At 33.3% G+C, this 15496-nt stretch overlaps 2 protein-coding genes across 2 annotated transcripts; one reads left to right on the top strand and one right to left on the bottom strand.

The window, feature by feature from the left end:
* Positions 1 to 2569: 2569 nt before the first annotated feature.
* LOTGIDRAFT_71852 (hypothetical protein) lies at positions 2570 to 10409 on the top strand (the record flags this gene model as incomplete). The annotated part of the gene is made up of 12 exons (XM_009064053.1): positions 2570 to 2662; positions 3227 to 3376; positions 3775 to 3880; positions 4400 to 4530; positions 4950 to 5094; positions 5964 to 6025; positions 6361 to 6504; positions 6811 to 6993; positions 8154 to 8312; positions 8746 to 8935; positions 9434 to 9502; positions 10207 to 10409. Coding segments are annotated over 12 exons (1635 nt in total), but the record flags the coding sequence as incomplete, so codon positions are not given.
* A 2955-nt stretch (positions 10410 to 13364) lies between these two features.
* On the bottom strand, positions 13365 to 14963 carry LOTGIDRAFT_194459 (hypothetical protein). Its single transcript, XM_009064063.1, has one exon. The coding sequence runs from the start codon at positions 14608 to 14610 to the stop codon at positions 14158 to 14160; it is 453 nt and encodes a 150-aa protein (XP_009062311.1). The 5' UTR covers positions 14611 to 14963; the 3' UTR covers positions 13365 to 14157.
* Between the last annotated feature and the right edge of the window lie 533 nt (positions 14964 to 15496).

Below are 15496 nucleotides of genomic sequence, written 5' to 3'. Positions count from 1 at the left end.
GGACCTGAGACAGACAAGGTAAGATTACTTCACTCTGGTTTTTCTTGGACCTGAGGCAGACAAGGTAAGATTAATTCACTCTGGTTTTCTTGGACCTGAGACAGACAAGGTAAGATTACTTCACTCTGGTTTTCTTGGACCTGAGACAGACAAGGTAAGATTACTTCACTCTGGTTTTCTTGGACCTGAGACAGACAAGGTAAGATTAATTCACTCTGGTTTTCTTGGACCTGAGACAGACAAGGTAAGATTACTTCACTCTGGTTTTCTTGGACCTGAGACAGACAAGGTAAGATTACTTCACTCTGGTTTTCTTGGACCTGAGGCAGACAAGGTAAGATTACTTCACTCTGGTTTTCTTGGACCTGAGACAGACAAGGTAAGATTACTTCACTCTGGTTTTCTTGGACCTGAGGCAGACAAGGTAAGATTAATTCACTCTGGTTTTCTTGGACCTGAGACAGACAAGGTAAGATTACTTCACTCTGGTTTTCTTGGACCTGAGACAGACAAGGTAAGATTACTTCACTCTGGTTTTCTTGGACCTGAGACAGACAAGGTAAGATTACTTCACTCTGGTTTTCTTGGACCTGAGACAGACAAGGTAAGATTACTTCACTCTGGTTTTCTTGGACCTGAGACAGACAAGGTAAGATTACTTCACTCTGGTTTTTTCTTGGACCTGAGACAGACAAGGTAAGATTAATTCACTCTGGTTTTCTTGGACCTGAGACAGACAAGGTAAGATTACTTCACTCTGGTTTTCTTGGACCTGAGACAGACAAGGTAAGATTACTTCACTCTGGTTTTCTTGGACCTGAGACAGACAAGGTAAGATTAATTCACTCTGGTTTTCTTGGACCTGAGACAGACAAGGTAAGATTACTTCACTCTGGTTTTCTTGGACCTGAGACAGACAAGGTAAGATTACTTCACTCTGGTTTTCTTGGACCTGAGACAGACAAGGTAAGATTACTTCACTCTGGTTTTCTTGGACCTGAGACAGACAAGGTAAGATTACTTCACTCTGGTTTTCTTTCCCCTTTTGCTTTCATTAATGCATTATCAAATTTATCCAAAAACTGATTTAATGTTTTTATGAATTTCCATGAGTTTTGTTATGAATCATCTTAAACCATGTTTCAATGACACAAAAATCATGAATTAGAAAATCTTTTGTTATACATAATACTTCACCATGATATAAAAAGACAAAAACGATATGAAAATATTTATGTGTTTTTATTTTTCCTATTTTACATTTGTTCTCCAATACATGAATCCACGAGAACAGCTTAGGCTCCATCTACTTAGATACGTTTGTTAATCACCACAAATAACTATACAAAATAACCCCCCTCTAATCTATAGTGATATCTTTTGTCTCTTTCACAAGTATCCCTTCCACATCTCAATATCATTATCAGATACACAAGAATCAATAAAAATTTAATTTCATTTACGACAAGCACTTTGTTGTTTGTGGGTAAAACATGGCAGCTGATTTGAAGAAGATTAGTCAATATACAACTTTCAATCATTCTCTCAGATCTCTGTTTAAAATGAAGGGTGGCCTCTGTGGTATTATCTGACTAGAATGTCCTGTTATATCTATTATAGAGAACAGATATCAACTATAAACATTTATTTGGTAACATGGAAGAAATAGCGGATGTCTCTCAGAGATTTTTAACAAGTTTAGAAAACGCTGTCAATGGTAAATCATTTGAAGATCAAGTTGTAGGTAGGTTAAGAGTAATAATTTAAAACATCTCTTCGTATTTGTTATAGTTAATATTAGGTAAACCATAAAGAAATTGGTCAATTACTGCTAATTACAATCAACTGAATAGTTGCGGACTCTGTCACGCTGGTTGATAAGATCAGATTATTTTGTAATAAAATATAATCAACTGACTGTAATTGGTAAAACGAATGAAAATATGATTTTGCAGTTGTTGATGGAGTTTTGTTGAAACATGATTGTAAACATCTCAAAGTGTTTATCATAGTTGACAATCGGGAAACATTTATTTAAAAAACTCGATGTTTGAATTTAGGAAAATAAAAGTCTATTGGTATTTCCACAAACAATTTCATTCGAAATAAATTTGTGTCCATAACTATTTATTTCAGTCTACATGTCTAACTCAAAATTTTGTAAATCAAAGTTTAAAACAGTAGAAAAGTTTTCTGCTGTCCTGTTGTTGATATCCGCTGTCCTGTTGTTGATATCCGCTGTCCTGTTGTTGATATCCGCTGTCCGGTTGTTGATATCTGCTGTCCTGTTGTTGATATCCGCTGTCCTGTTGTTGATATCTGCTGTCCTGTTGTTGATATCTGCTGTCCTGTTGTTGATATCCGCTGTCCTGTTGTTGATATCCGCTGTCCTGTTGTTGATATCTGCTGTCCTGTTGTTGATATCCTGCTGTCCTGTTGTTGATATCTGCTGTCCTGTTGTTGATATCCGCTGTCCTGTTGTTGATATCTGCTGTCCTGTTGTTGATACCTGCTGTATTGAATATTGATGGTTTAGTATGAGTCAATGAATATTGAATTTTATTTTCTAGGTAAAAGTTTTGTGGAGTTTGCTGAAGATATGAAGAATACGTATGCACCATATTGTAGAAATCATGATGAAGTTATTACTGTTATGGAAAAGGTAGGATAAGAATGAATAAAACAACTATATTTTACAAGGATAACAACTCAGGTTCACAAATTCTTTCTACCAGTTGGTTCTTGGCCAAACTTTTTGACATTGATCTTTCCTGGATTATCCGTACCCATTAACAGCTGGGTACACTGGAAGATTGAGTGAAGATGACAATAACTTTCCCAGTTTTGACTCTAGATTAAGATTTTTTGCGCAAAATAAAAGTTAAACATGCCCTTCACTTTTTCAATCCAAAACAGAAAATCACAAAGGGGCAGATGCACCATTTTCAGGGTTTGATTTAGATCTTGAATATATGTAAATAGTCTTCAGAAGTATAATCCTTGAATGACGCAGAAACATGCATTTGAAGGCTCAAATTACAAATGTGAGCTGTGAATATTGCTGATTAGCCGTTTCTGAGACTAAGGTACGCCTGGTGGAAAGAATGGCGCATCTATCCCTAAAGTAAATACTGCTTTTTAATCCAAAACAGATAATGGCCAAGGTAGCTTAAAAAAAGTGTAAAGAAGTAAAACTGTATTCTATTTGTTTTTAAACTTATTTTAGTATAAAGGTAATCCAGAAATACGAGAATATTTCCAGAAGCTAATAAACAACATGAGAGAATATTGTAATGTGTTTGATCTCGATGCCTTATTAATTAAACCAGTTCAGAGAATTCTAAAATATCCACTATTTCTAGGAGAACTATTGAGGGTAAGTGAATGTTGAATTCTGAAAGTTAGTCAAATAAATACTAATTACAAAATATTAAAAAAAATGTCTATTTTATGTTTATTTCTATTCCGTTCTATTCTATTCTATTCTATTCCATTCCATTCCATTCTGGTCTATTCCATTCCATTCCATTCCGGTCTATTCCATTCTATTCCATTCCATTCCGGTCTATTCCATTCTATTTCATTCCATTCCATTCCATTCCGGTCTATTCTATTCTATTCCATTCCATTCCATTCTATTCCATTCCATTCCATTCCATTCCATTCCATTCCATTCCATTCCGGTCTATTCTATTCCATTCCATTCCATTCCATTCCATTCCATTCCATTCCATTCCATTCCATTCCATTCCATTCCATTCCATTCTATTCTAGGTAACAGAAGACAGTCATAAAGATAAAGTTGAAGTGTGTCAAGCTATCAATGCTGTCACTGATGTAGCTAAAGCTATTAATGAATATAAACGTAGAAAAGATTTAGGTAAGTTGAATCAGGGCAGGTAATGGAAGTGGTCTGTCATTACAATTGATTGATTTTTAGGATTATTTTTTCGTTAGTTCGATTAAGTTTTTGGATATAAAACTGGAGAACATTAAGGTAGTAGGTTGAAGAATGAGTTCCAGTTCCACCCTACTGTTAGGAAACCTGAATAGCTTTTTCACTGATGTAAATCTAGAGTAAAAACTCTAGTGCTTCCACAACAAACTTAAATTTTGAACATCAAACCAGTTTAGTTATTTGTTGACGACGAGACAAGACTCCACAGAGCCTCATCATCCAATCAAAGTCATTCTATACAAAAAACGGCCAACTTTTCCCTTTCCTTGGCAGCCTGCAACTAACTGTCTAAGAAACTCTTGACATAACGCCCAACTTGAGATTTTCTGTCTCTTTATGTGCCTGCAACTAACTGTCTAAGAAACGCTTTACAAGACTCTAGTCTACAACAGAGTTTATCTGTGTGCTGTCAGCCTATAATCTCTGTAATTGTTATTGTAGTATATAAATATAAGAGAGAGTCTGATGCTAGTCTAGGTGAAATGTTCTCTAAGTTAAATCTCCACACATTGAAGAAGAAATCAAACAGAATGAGAGGTAGATTATCTAATACGATGGGAATCAGTTTACAGGTTGGTAAAATTCTTGTGGTTCACTTTGAAAATATCTGATCCAAAATCTTTTTTTCCTTATTTATTATCTGACTGGATACAACCTGACATACATGATGCTGTATGGATACATGTTCTCATGTATCATTTTTTGAAGAGAATCCTCCTTTGCCATGTGTTACGGAATTGTCGTGACTGTCATAATGTTACTCTTGTATACGTAATGTTGTTATGTATCAGTCTAACAATACAATCTATTGGAAACACAATGTTTTTCTATCTTACAAAGTTTTAACCATAACTCATCCTACATATTGGTTCCGTGACCATTAGAGAGGCTAAAAGCAATCGAAGGCAGACACAGAAGAACGGAACACAAATTATTAAAAATAAATAAGTAGTATTTTAAGATGAAACGAGTTAACTTTATGTTATTACAGACAAGAGATGAGAATTTTGAGAGAGAAGAAAATAGATTTCGAAGTTTAGAAAAAGCTGTAAAAGTTTTATTGAAAGATGTACAGTGTTATATGGATAATGTACAGGTAAGACTTGATTATAGTAACATCTACATAAAGATAATATGTTGAGATGAAGGCTGGATATAGTCAAACTTAGTGTATTTAGGACCAGGGTCATTTTCATATTTACACCCCTTATGATGTAGAATTATAGATAATGTGGAACACCTAATCTTCAAAGTTCCAGGGTTTGTTTATTAGATAAACAATATTACTAGGTTATTGTATGTAACTGTTTGTAACTATGTGTACCTGTGTGTAACTATGTGTAAGTGTGTGTACCTGTGTGTAACTGTGTGTAATTGTGTGTACCTGTGTGTAACTGTGTGTAACTGTGTGTAACTATGTGTAACTATGTGTACCTGTGTGTAACTATGTGTAACTATGTGTAACTGTGTGTAACTATGTGTACCTGTGTGTAACTGTGTGTAACTGTGTGTAACTGTGTGTAATTGTATGTAACTGTGTGTAACTATGTGTAACTATGTGTAACTGTATGTAACTGTGTGTACCTGTGTGTAACTGTGTGTAACAGTGTGTAGCTGTATGTAACTATGTGTAACTATATAACTGTGTGTAACTATGTGTAACAGTGTGTAACTATAAGTAACTGTGTGTAACTGTGTGTAATTGTATGTAACTGTGTGTAACTATGTGTAACTATGTGTAACTGTATGTAACTGTGTGTAACTGTGTGTACCTGTGTGTAACTGTGTGTAACAGTGTGTAGCTGTATGTAACTATGTGTAACTATATAACTGTGTGTAACTATGTGTAACAGTGTGTAACTATAAGTAACTGTTTGTAATTGTGTGTAACTATGTGTAACAGTGTGTAATTGTGTGTAACTATTTATATCTATTACAGGAGTGTATATCATGTGAAGAAAGTTGTGTATTAAATATTGAAGATTTCTATGGTGAAAATCTACAGATGAAGTTAAAAAATTTAAATCTTTATATCTGAAAATATCACAGCAACATTATCCACAACTTGTATGTATTAAACTTATCTTTTTAAATTTACATTATGTTGATTTTTTTCTGATATTTTTATCTCCATTGTACTCTAACAAGTTTTTCTTCCACAATCCCTTTCTTACTTACTTTTTTTAACCAATCAAAATGTGTCGTGTAAAACCTGTTTGTTGATAACGTTCAGGGATCGTGTGATAGCCAAATCCAAATTATATAATAATATGACAGCCTTTTCGAGTTTCACTTTCCCACAATTCTAAAGAACATGACATACTTTGATAGGTTACAAGAAAAGATATAAGTTTTTATTATTGTGCTATAGATAGATAATTTGAGATGTTATATTGTTGTAGAGAAGTACAGTCGAACAGTTAGTTATAATCCCTCTCAATAAACTAACAGTAATGTTTAATGGACCTATAAAAGTTATTGAGAAACGTTTTGATAAATTATTGGATTATGATAATTTGTTTAAAAAGTCTAAAGACACAGGAAAGGTAAATACTTTATTTATAAATTAGGGGAGAGTATACCACAGTTTAATTAGAGAATAAAAAGGTTTTCTAGCATTGCTTTTCACATTTTTAGTCAGAACCACAGATATTTTTAGCAGCTTTGCTTGACTTAGAAAATTCAATATTTCACAAGTAAAACAATGCTGTTATTTGTCACTAACTCAATATATTGGTTTTTTTCAAATCAATTACTTACAGACAATAGGAATTAAAAAATCTATTTATTAGCATAATGAGATTATGTACTTTATGCAATTTTAAAAAAAAACAGAACATTTTTATTTTCAGTATAATGATGCCCTGGACTCAGCTAAAAATGATTATGAAGCAATGAATGCCCAGTTACTGGATGAACTTCCTAAATTATATAGACTTGTATATCAAGTCTTTACAGATTGTATGAGATGTTTTATACAAGCTCAGAAGAAATATTTAGATATATCATTACAAGAAACTTACTCAATATTAGACGTAAATATCATATCTCAAAATAGAAATATTTATTTCCCTTCAGTGATAAAACTACAGGGGCTGGCATTGATATGAGTCTAGCTATGTGTGCTACGCAACGTGCAGGTTAACCATGATTTCACGCTTCTTTGGATGAGGTCACGCTTCTTTGGATGAGGTCACATTATTTGGATGAGGTCATGCTTCTTTGGATGAGGTCATGCTTCTTTGGATGAGGTCATGCTTCTTTGGATGAGGTCACTTTATTTGGATGAGGTCATGCTTCTTTGGATGAAGTCATGCTTCTTTGGATGAGGTCATGCTTCTTTGGATGAGGTCACTTTATTTGGATGAGGTCATGCTTCTTTGGATGAGGTCATGCTTCTTTGGATGAGGTCACTTTATTTGGATGAGGTCATGCTTCTTTGGATGAGGTCATGCTTCTTTGGATGAGGTCACATTATTTGGATGAGGTCATGCTTCTTTGGATGAGGTCATGCTTCTTTGGATGAGGTCATGCTTCTTTGGATGAGGTCACATTATTTGGATGAGGTCATGCTTCTTTGGATGAGATCATGCTTCTTTGGATGAGGTCACATTATTTGGATGAGGTCACATTATTTGGATGAGGTCATATTATTTGGATGAGGTCACATTTCTTGAATGAGGTCACTTTATTTGGATGAGGTCACTTTATTTGGATGAGGTCACTTTATTTGGATGAGGTCACTTTATTTGGATGAGGTCACATTATTTGGAGAATTTCCTCATGGCTCATTGAATGCATGGTAAAATCTGTCTTAGTTAGCTCAAACAGAAGTAGTAAGAGAGGTTATTATTGTTATATTTTATTCACATCTTCATCAGAAATTATACAATGATAATACCAGTGCCGTATTTAGGCTGTAATTTTTGGGCCATGACCACCTCCTCAGGCCTCGAAAAAAATTTTTTTATTTTACTTTCACTCCCAAATCGTGTTAGATGTATTCTTTACCTTCCCACATTAGAAAATTTTCCACATGGAGGTCCTGACCTCCCAACCATAACTAGTGTCCTCTAAAAAGTGCCCCTCCTCACTCACCATTAATGAAATCCTAGCCACTGGATTATAAATAGACTTCTGTGTTATTAACCCTTACCTGTATTTTCAGCTACCGTTTGTGTTAGGTTCTGGAGAGAGTTTTATAGAAACGTTTAATGTAAAACATACATCAGTATTAGACCGGATATCAGGGTTGAGTTTTATTCCTCGTGGTTTTAATCCGAAATATGACAGTCTACATCGTCAAGATAGTGTTAAAACAGAGAAGAAGAAACGTATATCAGATACCGGACTGGTGAAAACTTCTCTGGTAAGTGTCAATGAATTAAGGATTGTAAAGATATTTTTAGAAAATTATGGCTTATTGTTTACAGACTTTCTATCAAGGACTCTGATTGGCTATATTTGCCAGCGAACAATCCAATCAAATTGCTGTATAATACAGCCTGTATTTACAAACTTCTGTGACATAAGAATGGTGGCTATTGCAGTCAAGGTAGAAGATGAGATTTATAATACCTTGACATTGTGAAGATAACCTGCTACTTGATTTGTAATCCCTTTTAGAAACTAATATTTCATTGTAATCATTGATTTGTTAATGGTAGTAAATGACTATTATTATATTAATTCCTGTTTCTGAAACTAAAGTATGATTGGTGAAAAATATGGCAAAGTTATTCCTTTAATTAATAACTATGTCTCTATTTCTAATTTAGGGTCCTGAGAGTATACAAAGTGAAAGTCAGAAAGTCTTTGTAATACAGCAGTTCCCAAGAGACAAGTTATACCAGGTGAATAGAAACTATAAGGCAAGTGATTTAATGGATCTGTGTTTAAACCAAGGAACAGTGGTAGGTGTCTTAAAGGAACAGGATCCGATGGGAAATAAAGATAAATGGTTTGTAGATGATGGAAGTAAGTTATAGTTAGTTTTATCTTGTTTTAGAAAAACTTGAGTTGATTTTGTTCAATGCACCATTTTAAGAATTATTCTATAAAATGGAATTTGTAGTAATGACATAATCTGGTTCACGGATTGAAGCATTTATTCTTCAAGTTCTGAAATTTTATTATTATCAACTTTTGCTATAGTGACGTCAAAAAAACATTTAGTTATAGCGGAATTGCAGGAACCACAGACATCTGAATGAAAATTAGAATGATGCAATTGATGCTATCAGTGTCCCAATACACATAAAGTTTAGAAAACCTCTTTACAATCTCTTTGATGGACATCTGATTTAAAATAGAAATGTTGTAAAGCAATAATATCAGTGTTCTTGATATGTATACAAAATTCAGAAAAATCCTCCTTATTTCCTTCTAGTTTTTCTGGAATCACAGGAAAATAAGAAGTCTAAATGAAATCAGAATGTTGCAAGAAGAGGCTATAAGTGTTGATTTATTTTACAGGTAATAAAGGTTTCATCCACAAATCAGCTTTATCTCTCTTTCAAAGTAGTTTAAACTCGGATCCAATAGGTGGCAGCACTGTGTCTACTTCTAGTCTACTGGATGATCAAGTATCAGGGGACTATACTCCGATTATAATGGGAGTGAACAAGACCAAGCCGACGTTTGAAGAGAAGTTACAAGAAGAAATGGATGAGATACTGGATGATCTGGAAAATGATAGTCAGGATTACGTTCAACCAGAAATACACGAGGTAATAAAAGTAGTCCTTAACCAATCAAAACAAGGTTATAGACCGTATTCATGCTTCAGTATGACTGTCTTTATTGCAAGGCTTCTAACAGTCCTAATTCAGGCATCAACCATATTGATTTCAGAGTGAGGCTTATAACACAAGTATAAAAGCTAATGGATTATGTTGACCCTCACATATTTCTGAAAAAGGGCAGTTTTCTAGCTGTTGATTGAGTGTTTAGTGACGTCACTGAGGCTTTTCATTCATATGACGTCTTTTCAATGGATGATGTAATTTGCGTTATGAGCCTCGCATTTGATGTGTTCAGAACGAGGCATGAAAAAGTTCTATAGAAGTATAGAATAAACATCCCTCACTATGTTGAAATCTTGAAAGATTACTGATGAGTTAAAACACATCGTGTGCTACAGACTGTGTTCATTGAATATTGCATCATGTTCTCCATCTTCAGGTGCTGAAGTTCATAATTTAATAGAAATTCTCTTGTGTCTTGTAACACTGCCTAATCAGAAAAAGAAGTTTCACACATTCATTTTTTATTGCAGTATTATTATTCAGAATATAGTTTTACAGCCCGAAATCAAAACGAGGTGACGTTATTCGAGGGACAGGTGGTAACAGTATTAGCTAAACATGACTTAAATAGTAACACTGAGTGGTGGTTGGTCGATGCTGATGGTAACCATGGTTATGTCCCTAGCAACTATCTGAAAGCAATGTGATCTGTGCTGATTGGTTGATGGTAACCATGGTTACGTTCCTAGAAACCAATGTGATTTTAAGAAATCTATGGTTGAACCATAAACCAATGTGATAGGTTACCTGTGGACTGTTTGATGCTGTTGGTTTTACTCTCCTAGCAACTGCCTTGTTCTATTGTGATTCTATATTAATATGTTATTTATTTATCTGTATAAGAACGTAAGTTTAAAACAAGACATTATTAGAGGAAGATTCAATGTGTTTTCGTGATGGTTAAATTTGGCAGTTCAAGGAAATCAAAGAAGAATGGTAGAATTTTGATATATTTTATATCTATTGTTTTGATATAACTGAGAATGACTACTAACAATTAATAAGTTAATAATAATTTAATTAAATCATATCATATCTTCACAATGTCAAGGTCAAACTACAATAACTGCTTTTTCCTGTTTCACAGAAGTTCGTTAATACTTTAGTTTGATTGAATTGTACACTACCAAAAACAGATACCTTGACAAAAAGACTGAACAATTTAGCTATGTGTGTAATCGAGGGCTATGATTGGCTGTAATTGATAGTTTACAACCAAATCTGCTGTAGCAGTCAAGGTATTAGACACAGTTTGTAATAGTTTGAACTATTAACATGTATTGTATATTAGAAACAAGAGTCAACTAATTATAAACATGAGGTCTTTCAACTTTTCACTCAAACGCATAATACTAATATATAACAAACTTTATCATATCAATATCTCATCTGATGGCATTTTATTTCTGCAATAATATAGTTAGTTCAGTAGAATAATTTGTGCCTAGATAAGTTTTTGAAATTTTGCCTTGTGATATATACCTAGCAGACAGTAAAGACATTGATGTCTCATATACTTTAGCTTGAAGTCTTAACACATTAACCCTTGACACTCCATCATCGCAATTTCATCAAAATCTTTCATTTCACTTTATCCTGGCAATATTTCCCTCATTGCACTCTGCATGGCGTTGCCCGTCTTCATTAGCCCACATGGTGCAGAAAAGTAGGACGTAAAACTCCATTCATTTCATTTCATTTTCATTTCACTCTGACATGTACAATGATATTTTCTGTAACCCTTCATTTTGAGTTAAGATATTTATTCCTCCAGGTTTGGTTGAAAACACTAACATGACTAGTTCAGTTTATCTTTAGATAGTATATTTAATGTATATTCTGGACAGACTGGTCTAGTTTTAATTATTATCTTTATCAACATCAAAATAATGTGGACTGATTCTGTTTGTTTTGAATAATATCTTGGCTTGTCAATATTTATATCTTTATATATACTGCTGGTCTCAATATATAGTTATTTGTTGGTATTCGATCAACACAAAGTCTTATCAATTATATTACAGACAATATGGAAGTGACCAGACCATACCTTAACATTTTCATTTTCATCTCCATTCTCTTTGTTCTATCTTTAATCATTATAGCATTCCATTTTACCATTATTCTGATCATGCCTGTTAATTTGTTTTTGGTGCTTCATGTAGTTCAATTTTCACTGAAAACAAGAGTGTATGTTATTATTTCTTTGAAGACCTGACATAAATAATTATCATTTACCTGTGTCATTTATCAAAAAGTTATTTTTTCCAGATTTTGAGACAGACATTTCGATTGTGTAAAGTGATACAGGTATCTAATATTAATTTCTATCAGTTGTCAATAATCATATGAATGTATCCCCTCAACATATCTTCTTGTACCCCTCAAATCATGTTTCACTTATATATTTTGTGTGTTCAAGAAAATTTCAGATGCTTCTAAATACCAAGATGCTTTAAATCTATTCACAGTGAGCTTTTTAATAAACAGAATTTTACATTTCTCTGAAAGCTTAAATAAGCTCATACATAGCTTTATTTATTCTTACAGTTTTTTTTGATAAACCAAATTATTTACTAACGGCAATATATTTATAATTTTTGCTTTTATTTATTTATTATGATATTTTTGGAGTAATATATTGATGTTTCTAACATTTAGAATAACTGAATTATTTATTATTTTAACATTGCTAATCAATTTTACTAATTAGCCTACACTAATGTCCTACACAGTGAGCTCTTTTCACATATTGTCCTTCTAATATTTTCATCATGTCCTATACCACTTCTAATAGACATATCTCAACTATTAGGCCACAAAAAAGTCTCAGTTCTGAAGTTACTGGTATTAAAAATATTGGCCCTTTGCGATTAGTGACATCATCAAACACTTAGTTTTAGTGGAATTGCAGAACTACACACGTCTGATTGAAAATTAGAATGGTGCAAATCAGTGTCCCTGATACACAAAAAAATTTAGAAAACTTCTTTAAAATCCTTTTAAAATGAAATGAGAATACAACTCATAGAAAGCATGGGCCAAGGTCTGAAGCAAGGACTATGATGATTTATTAGTTTTAACAATGTTAATAAATTTATTTTGGTGGTACTGACTTGTCCTGTACTATAACAAAGAAAAAGCTGCTTTATATAAATATTGTTTAACATGCTGCCCTTTATTTTTCATTTTTCAATTTCTGAATGTTAAAAGATAAAATACAACAGAAATGAAAAATACAAGGCAAGGCTTTTTTTTATATTTTCAATATTTCACCTAATGGCTTTCTATACAGATCTATTTGTAATTATAAATCGTTTGTTAAGAATTCACTTGTTTTTATTTTGCCTGTTGTTAAATTCTTATTTATAAATATTTCTATAATGTGATCATTGTTTTCTGTATTGGTATTTGGAAGTTAAGATATGAGCTGTTAATTTGGAATTTTCAGGCTTCATTTGAAGATATTAGAAAGTTCAACTGGATGTTCTTGGTGAAAAATCAAACTGTTCTTAACTAGCAAGGAGGGAGTATTACATAAATATGAGAAATTCTGCCATGAGTCATTTTTGCTGTATTTGGCTGACGGCTTAACTTTTGAAAGAAGTAAAACAAATTTTATTGATAATTTACATGGATTTTCATCTAAAAGAAGTGTTGAAAGGCGATCGTCTACAAAAAGACAGAAAGAAACAAATATTTTCACAAGCATTACTTTGGTTGAACTAGCTGGTCCAAGGGCAAAACTTTCAAAGCACTGATCTTTCACGGATTATCTGTACCCTTTACAACTGGGTCGACAAGAAGTTCGTACATAATGTCCAATGAGCTATTGAGAAGACATCATATAACAAATTTATACACTGTATTACTATAAACAATATTTAATATAACATAATATATAATATCATTAACAATTCAAGTTAGCAAATTATTTCTTATCTCCCTTTTAATATTAAACTTTCACATTGGCCTGAATCTTACTATTCAACCAGCCCCCTCGCCAGGAATCAATTGGTGCTATGGCTCAGATTTTTGCTCAGAAAATTTGAAGAATTAAATACCCAGAGAACTCATTTCTGACAATTTTGTGCTGCCAAAAACGTATCAAAATCTTTATCTTTTTGATTTCTTACAAAGACACTGTAAATGAATCAATCTCTACTGAACTGATGAACGTTTTGCTGGGGCTTAATTATCACTTGCTGGGACCCCGCCGGGGTGGATTCACCTTCTATTCTCTTCCTGAAATGGTGGTTGTTTTCAATTTGAATGTTTGTTCTAATAATCCATTAATTTAACCAAATTAAAGTAGCAATAGTACCAAATCATATTAAATTCCACATATTGGTACCAAAAAATAACTGCGTAGAGATAAATTGTTCGCCTTTCTCACATGTTAGAGTCTGAGGTGTTTTCCCTGACTTCCATCTTTCTTAATCGTTCCTTCACCCAATCAACACACACGAACCAGAAAGAGTCAGGTTTAAAAATTCCCCTAGCTATCCATCCCATTTCATCTGTATTAGAAATCACATGTAAATGGAGATGTTGAACACTGTTAAAGGGGGGCCAATGAAATCCCATCCTGACATCTTCTACATTCCCTCCCTGTTCTGTTATAACTTGCCGACCAATGGATTCTAGTTTTTCAACTATTGGCAGCTGTTTTGAAGTGAGTTGTTTTGGGTTTGGAATATGTTTTTTAGGTATGACTAAATAATGATGACTTGTGCACGGTTTAATATCCTTAAAAACAACATAATCTTCTTCCTGATAAATTATTCGAGTTTTTGGGTCATTTCCATTGCTAATTTCACAGAAAATACATTTTTTATCACTCATTTTATCACAATTTCAATCCTGAACTTTAAAATCATAATAAACAAGAGTTACGTTTTCCTGAATAAAGAGACACAACTCAAACTTGATGTAGAAATATTATCCAGTAACATTTACTAACATCACAGACTAACCATAGGACTGTATACTGACAACTTATAGGCTACTTTATAAATATCTAATATACTAAATCTTAGTTAAATAAAATATTATAAAATACTGTAAAGGTTTTACAAATCAAATTGGAAGAAATGCATAAATTTTGTGACTATCCTTCCTATTCCCCTGGTCTGACATAACAGGTCTATTTTTGTAACAGGGAGGAGTAAAAGACAATTTGACTATTATTTATTTACAGATATACCTTCGTGTATTATATTCCCTCATTTCACCTGATAATGACAATGGCACTGGAATAGGTAGTGAGTTGGATTGTAGTCTGTTAGACGATTAGGTGACGTGGGTTTGAATCCGAAAATTCTGCTGCCTGAGTGCCCTGAGCCAGTGCTTTCGAGAGTCAGCCTGGTGTCGACTGTCATCCCCTAATACCCAACCCTAACACACTTTTAACACAACCATTGATCATTTGAAATTAAAATAAAATCTACCCTTATAAATCCACTTGGCATAAATAATTATATAACATTACAACAAAACAAAATAACAAGTATTTAACTTTACACATTGCTAAATCTATCCAGCTGTCTAGCCTGCTAGCTGACAGAATATAAGGTAATGAGTTTAAAAGCCAGCTCTGGCCGCAGCATCAGAATTCTGATGAACACATATAACTGAATTCAATATAGAACTCAAGGTACAAATATAAATCCTATCATTACCAATTCACAAGCAGGCCCATAACTAGGGGGGGTCCCCTGGAAATTTATCC

The sequence above is a fragment of the Lottia gigantea genome (genome assembly GCF_000327385.1).
Source record: "Lottia gigantea unplaced genomic scaffold LOTGIsca_60, whole genome shotgun sequence".
Lineage (NCBI taxonomy): Eukaryota > Metazoa > Mollusca > Gastropoda > Lottiidae > Lottia > Lottia gigantea.
The sequence above is the reverse complement of the archived record's forward strand: the minus strand, read 5'-3'. Positions and strand labels throughout refer to the sequence as shown.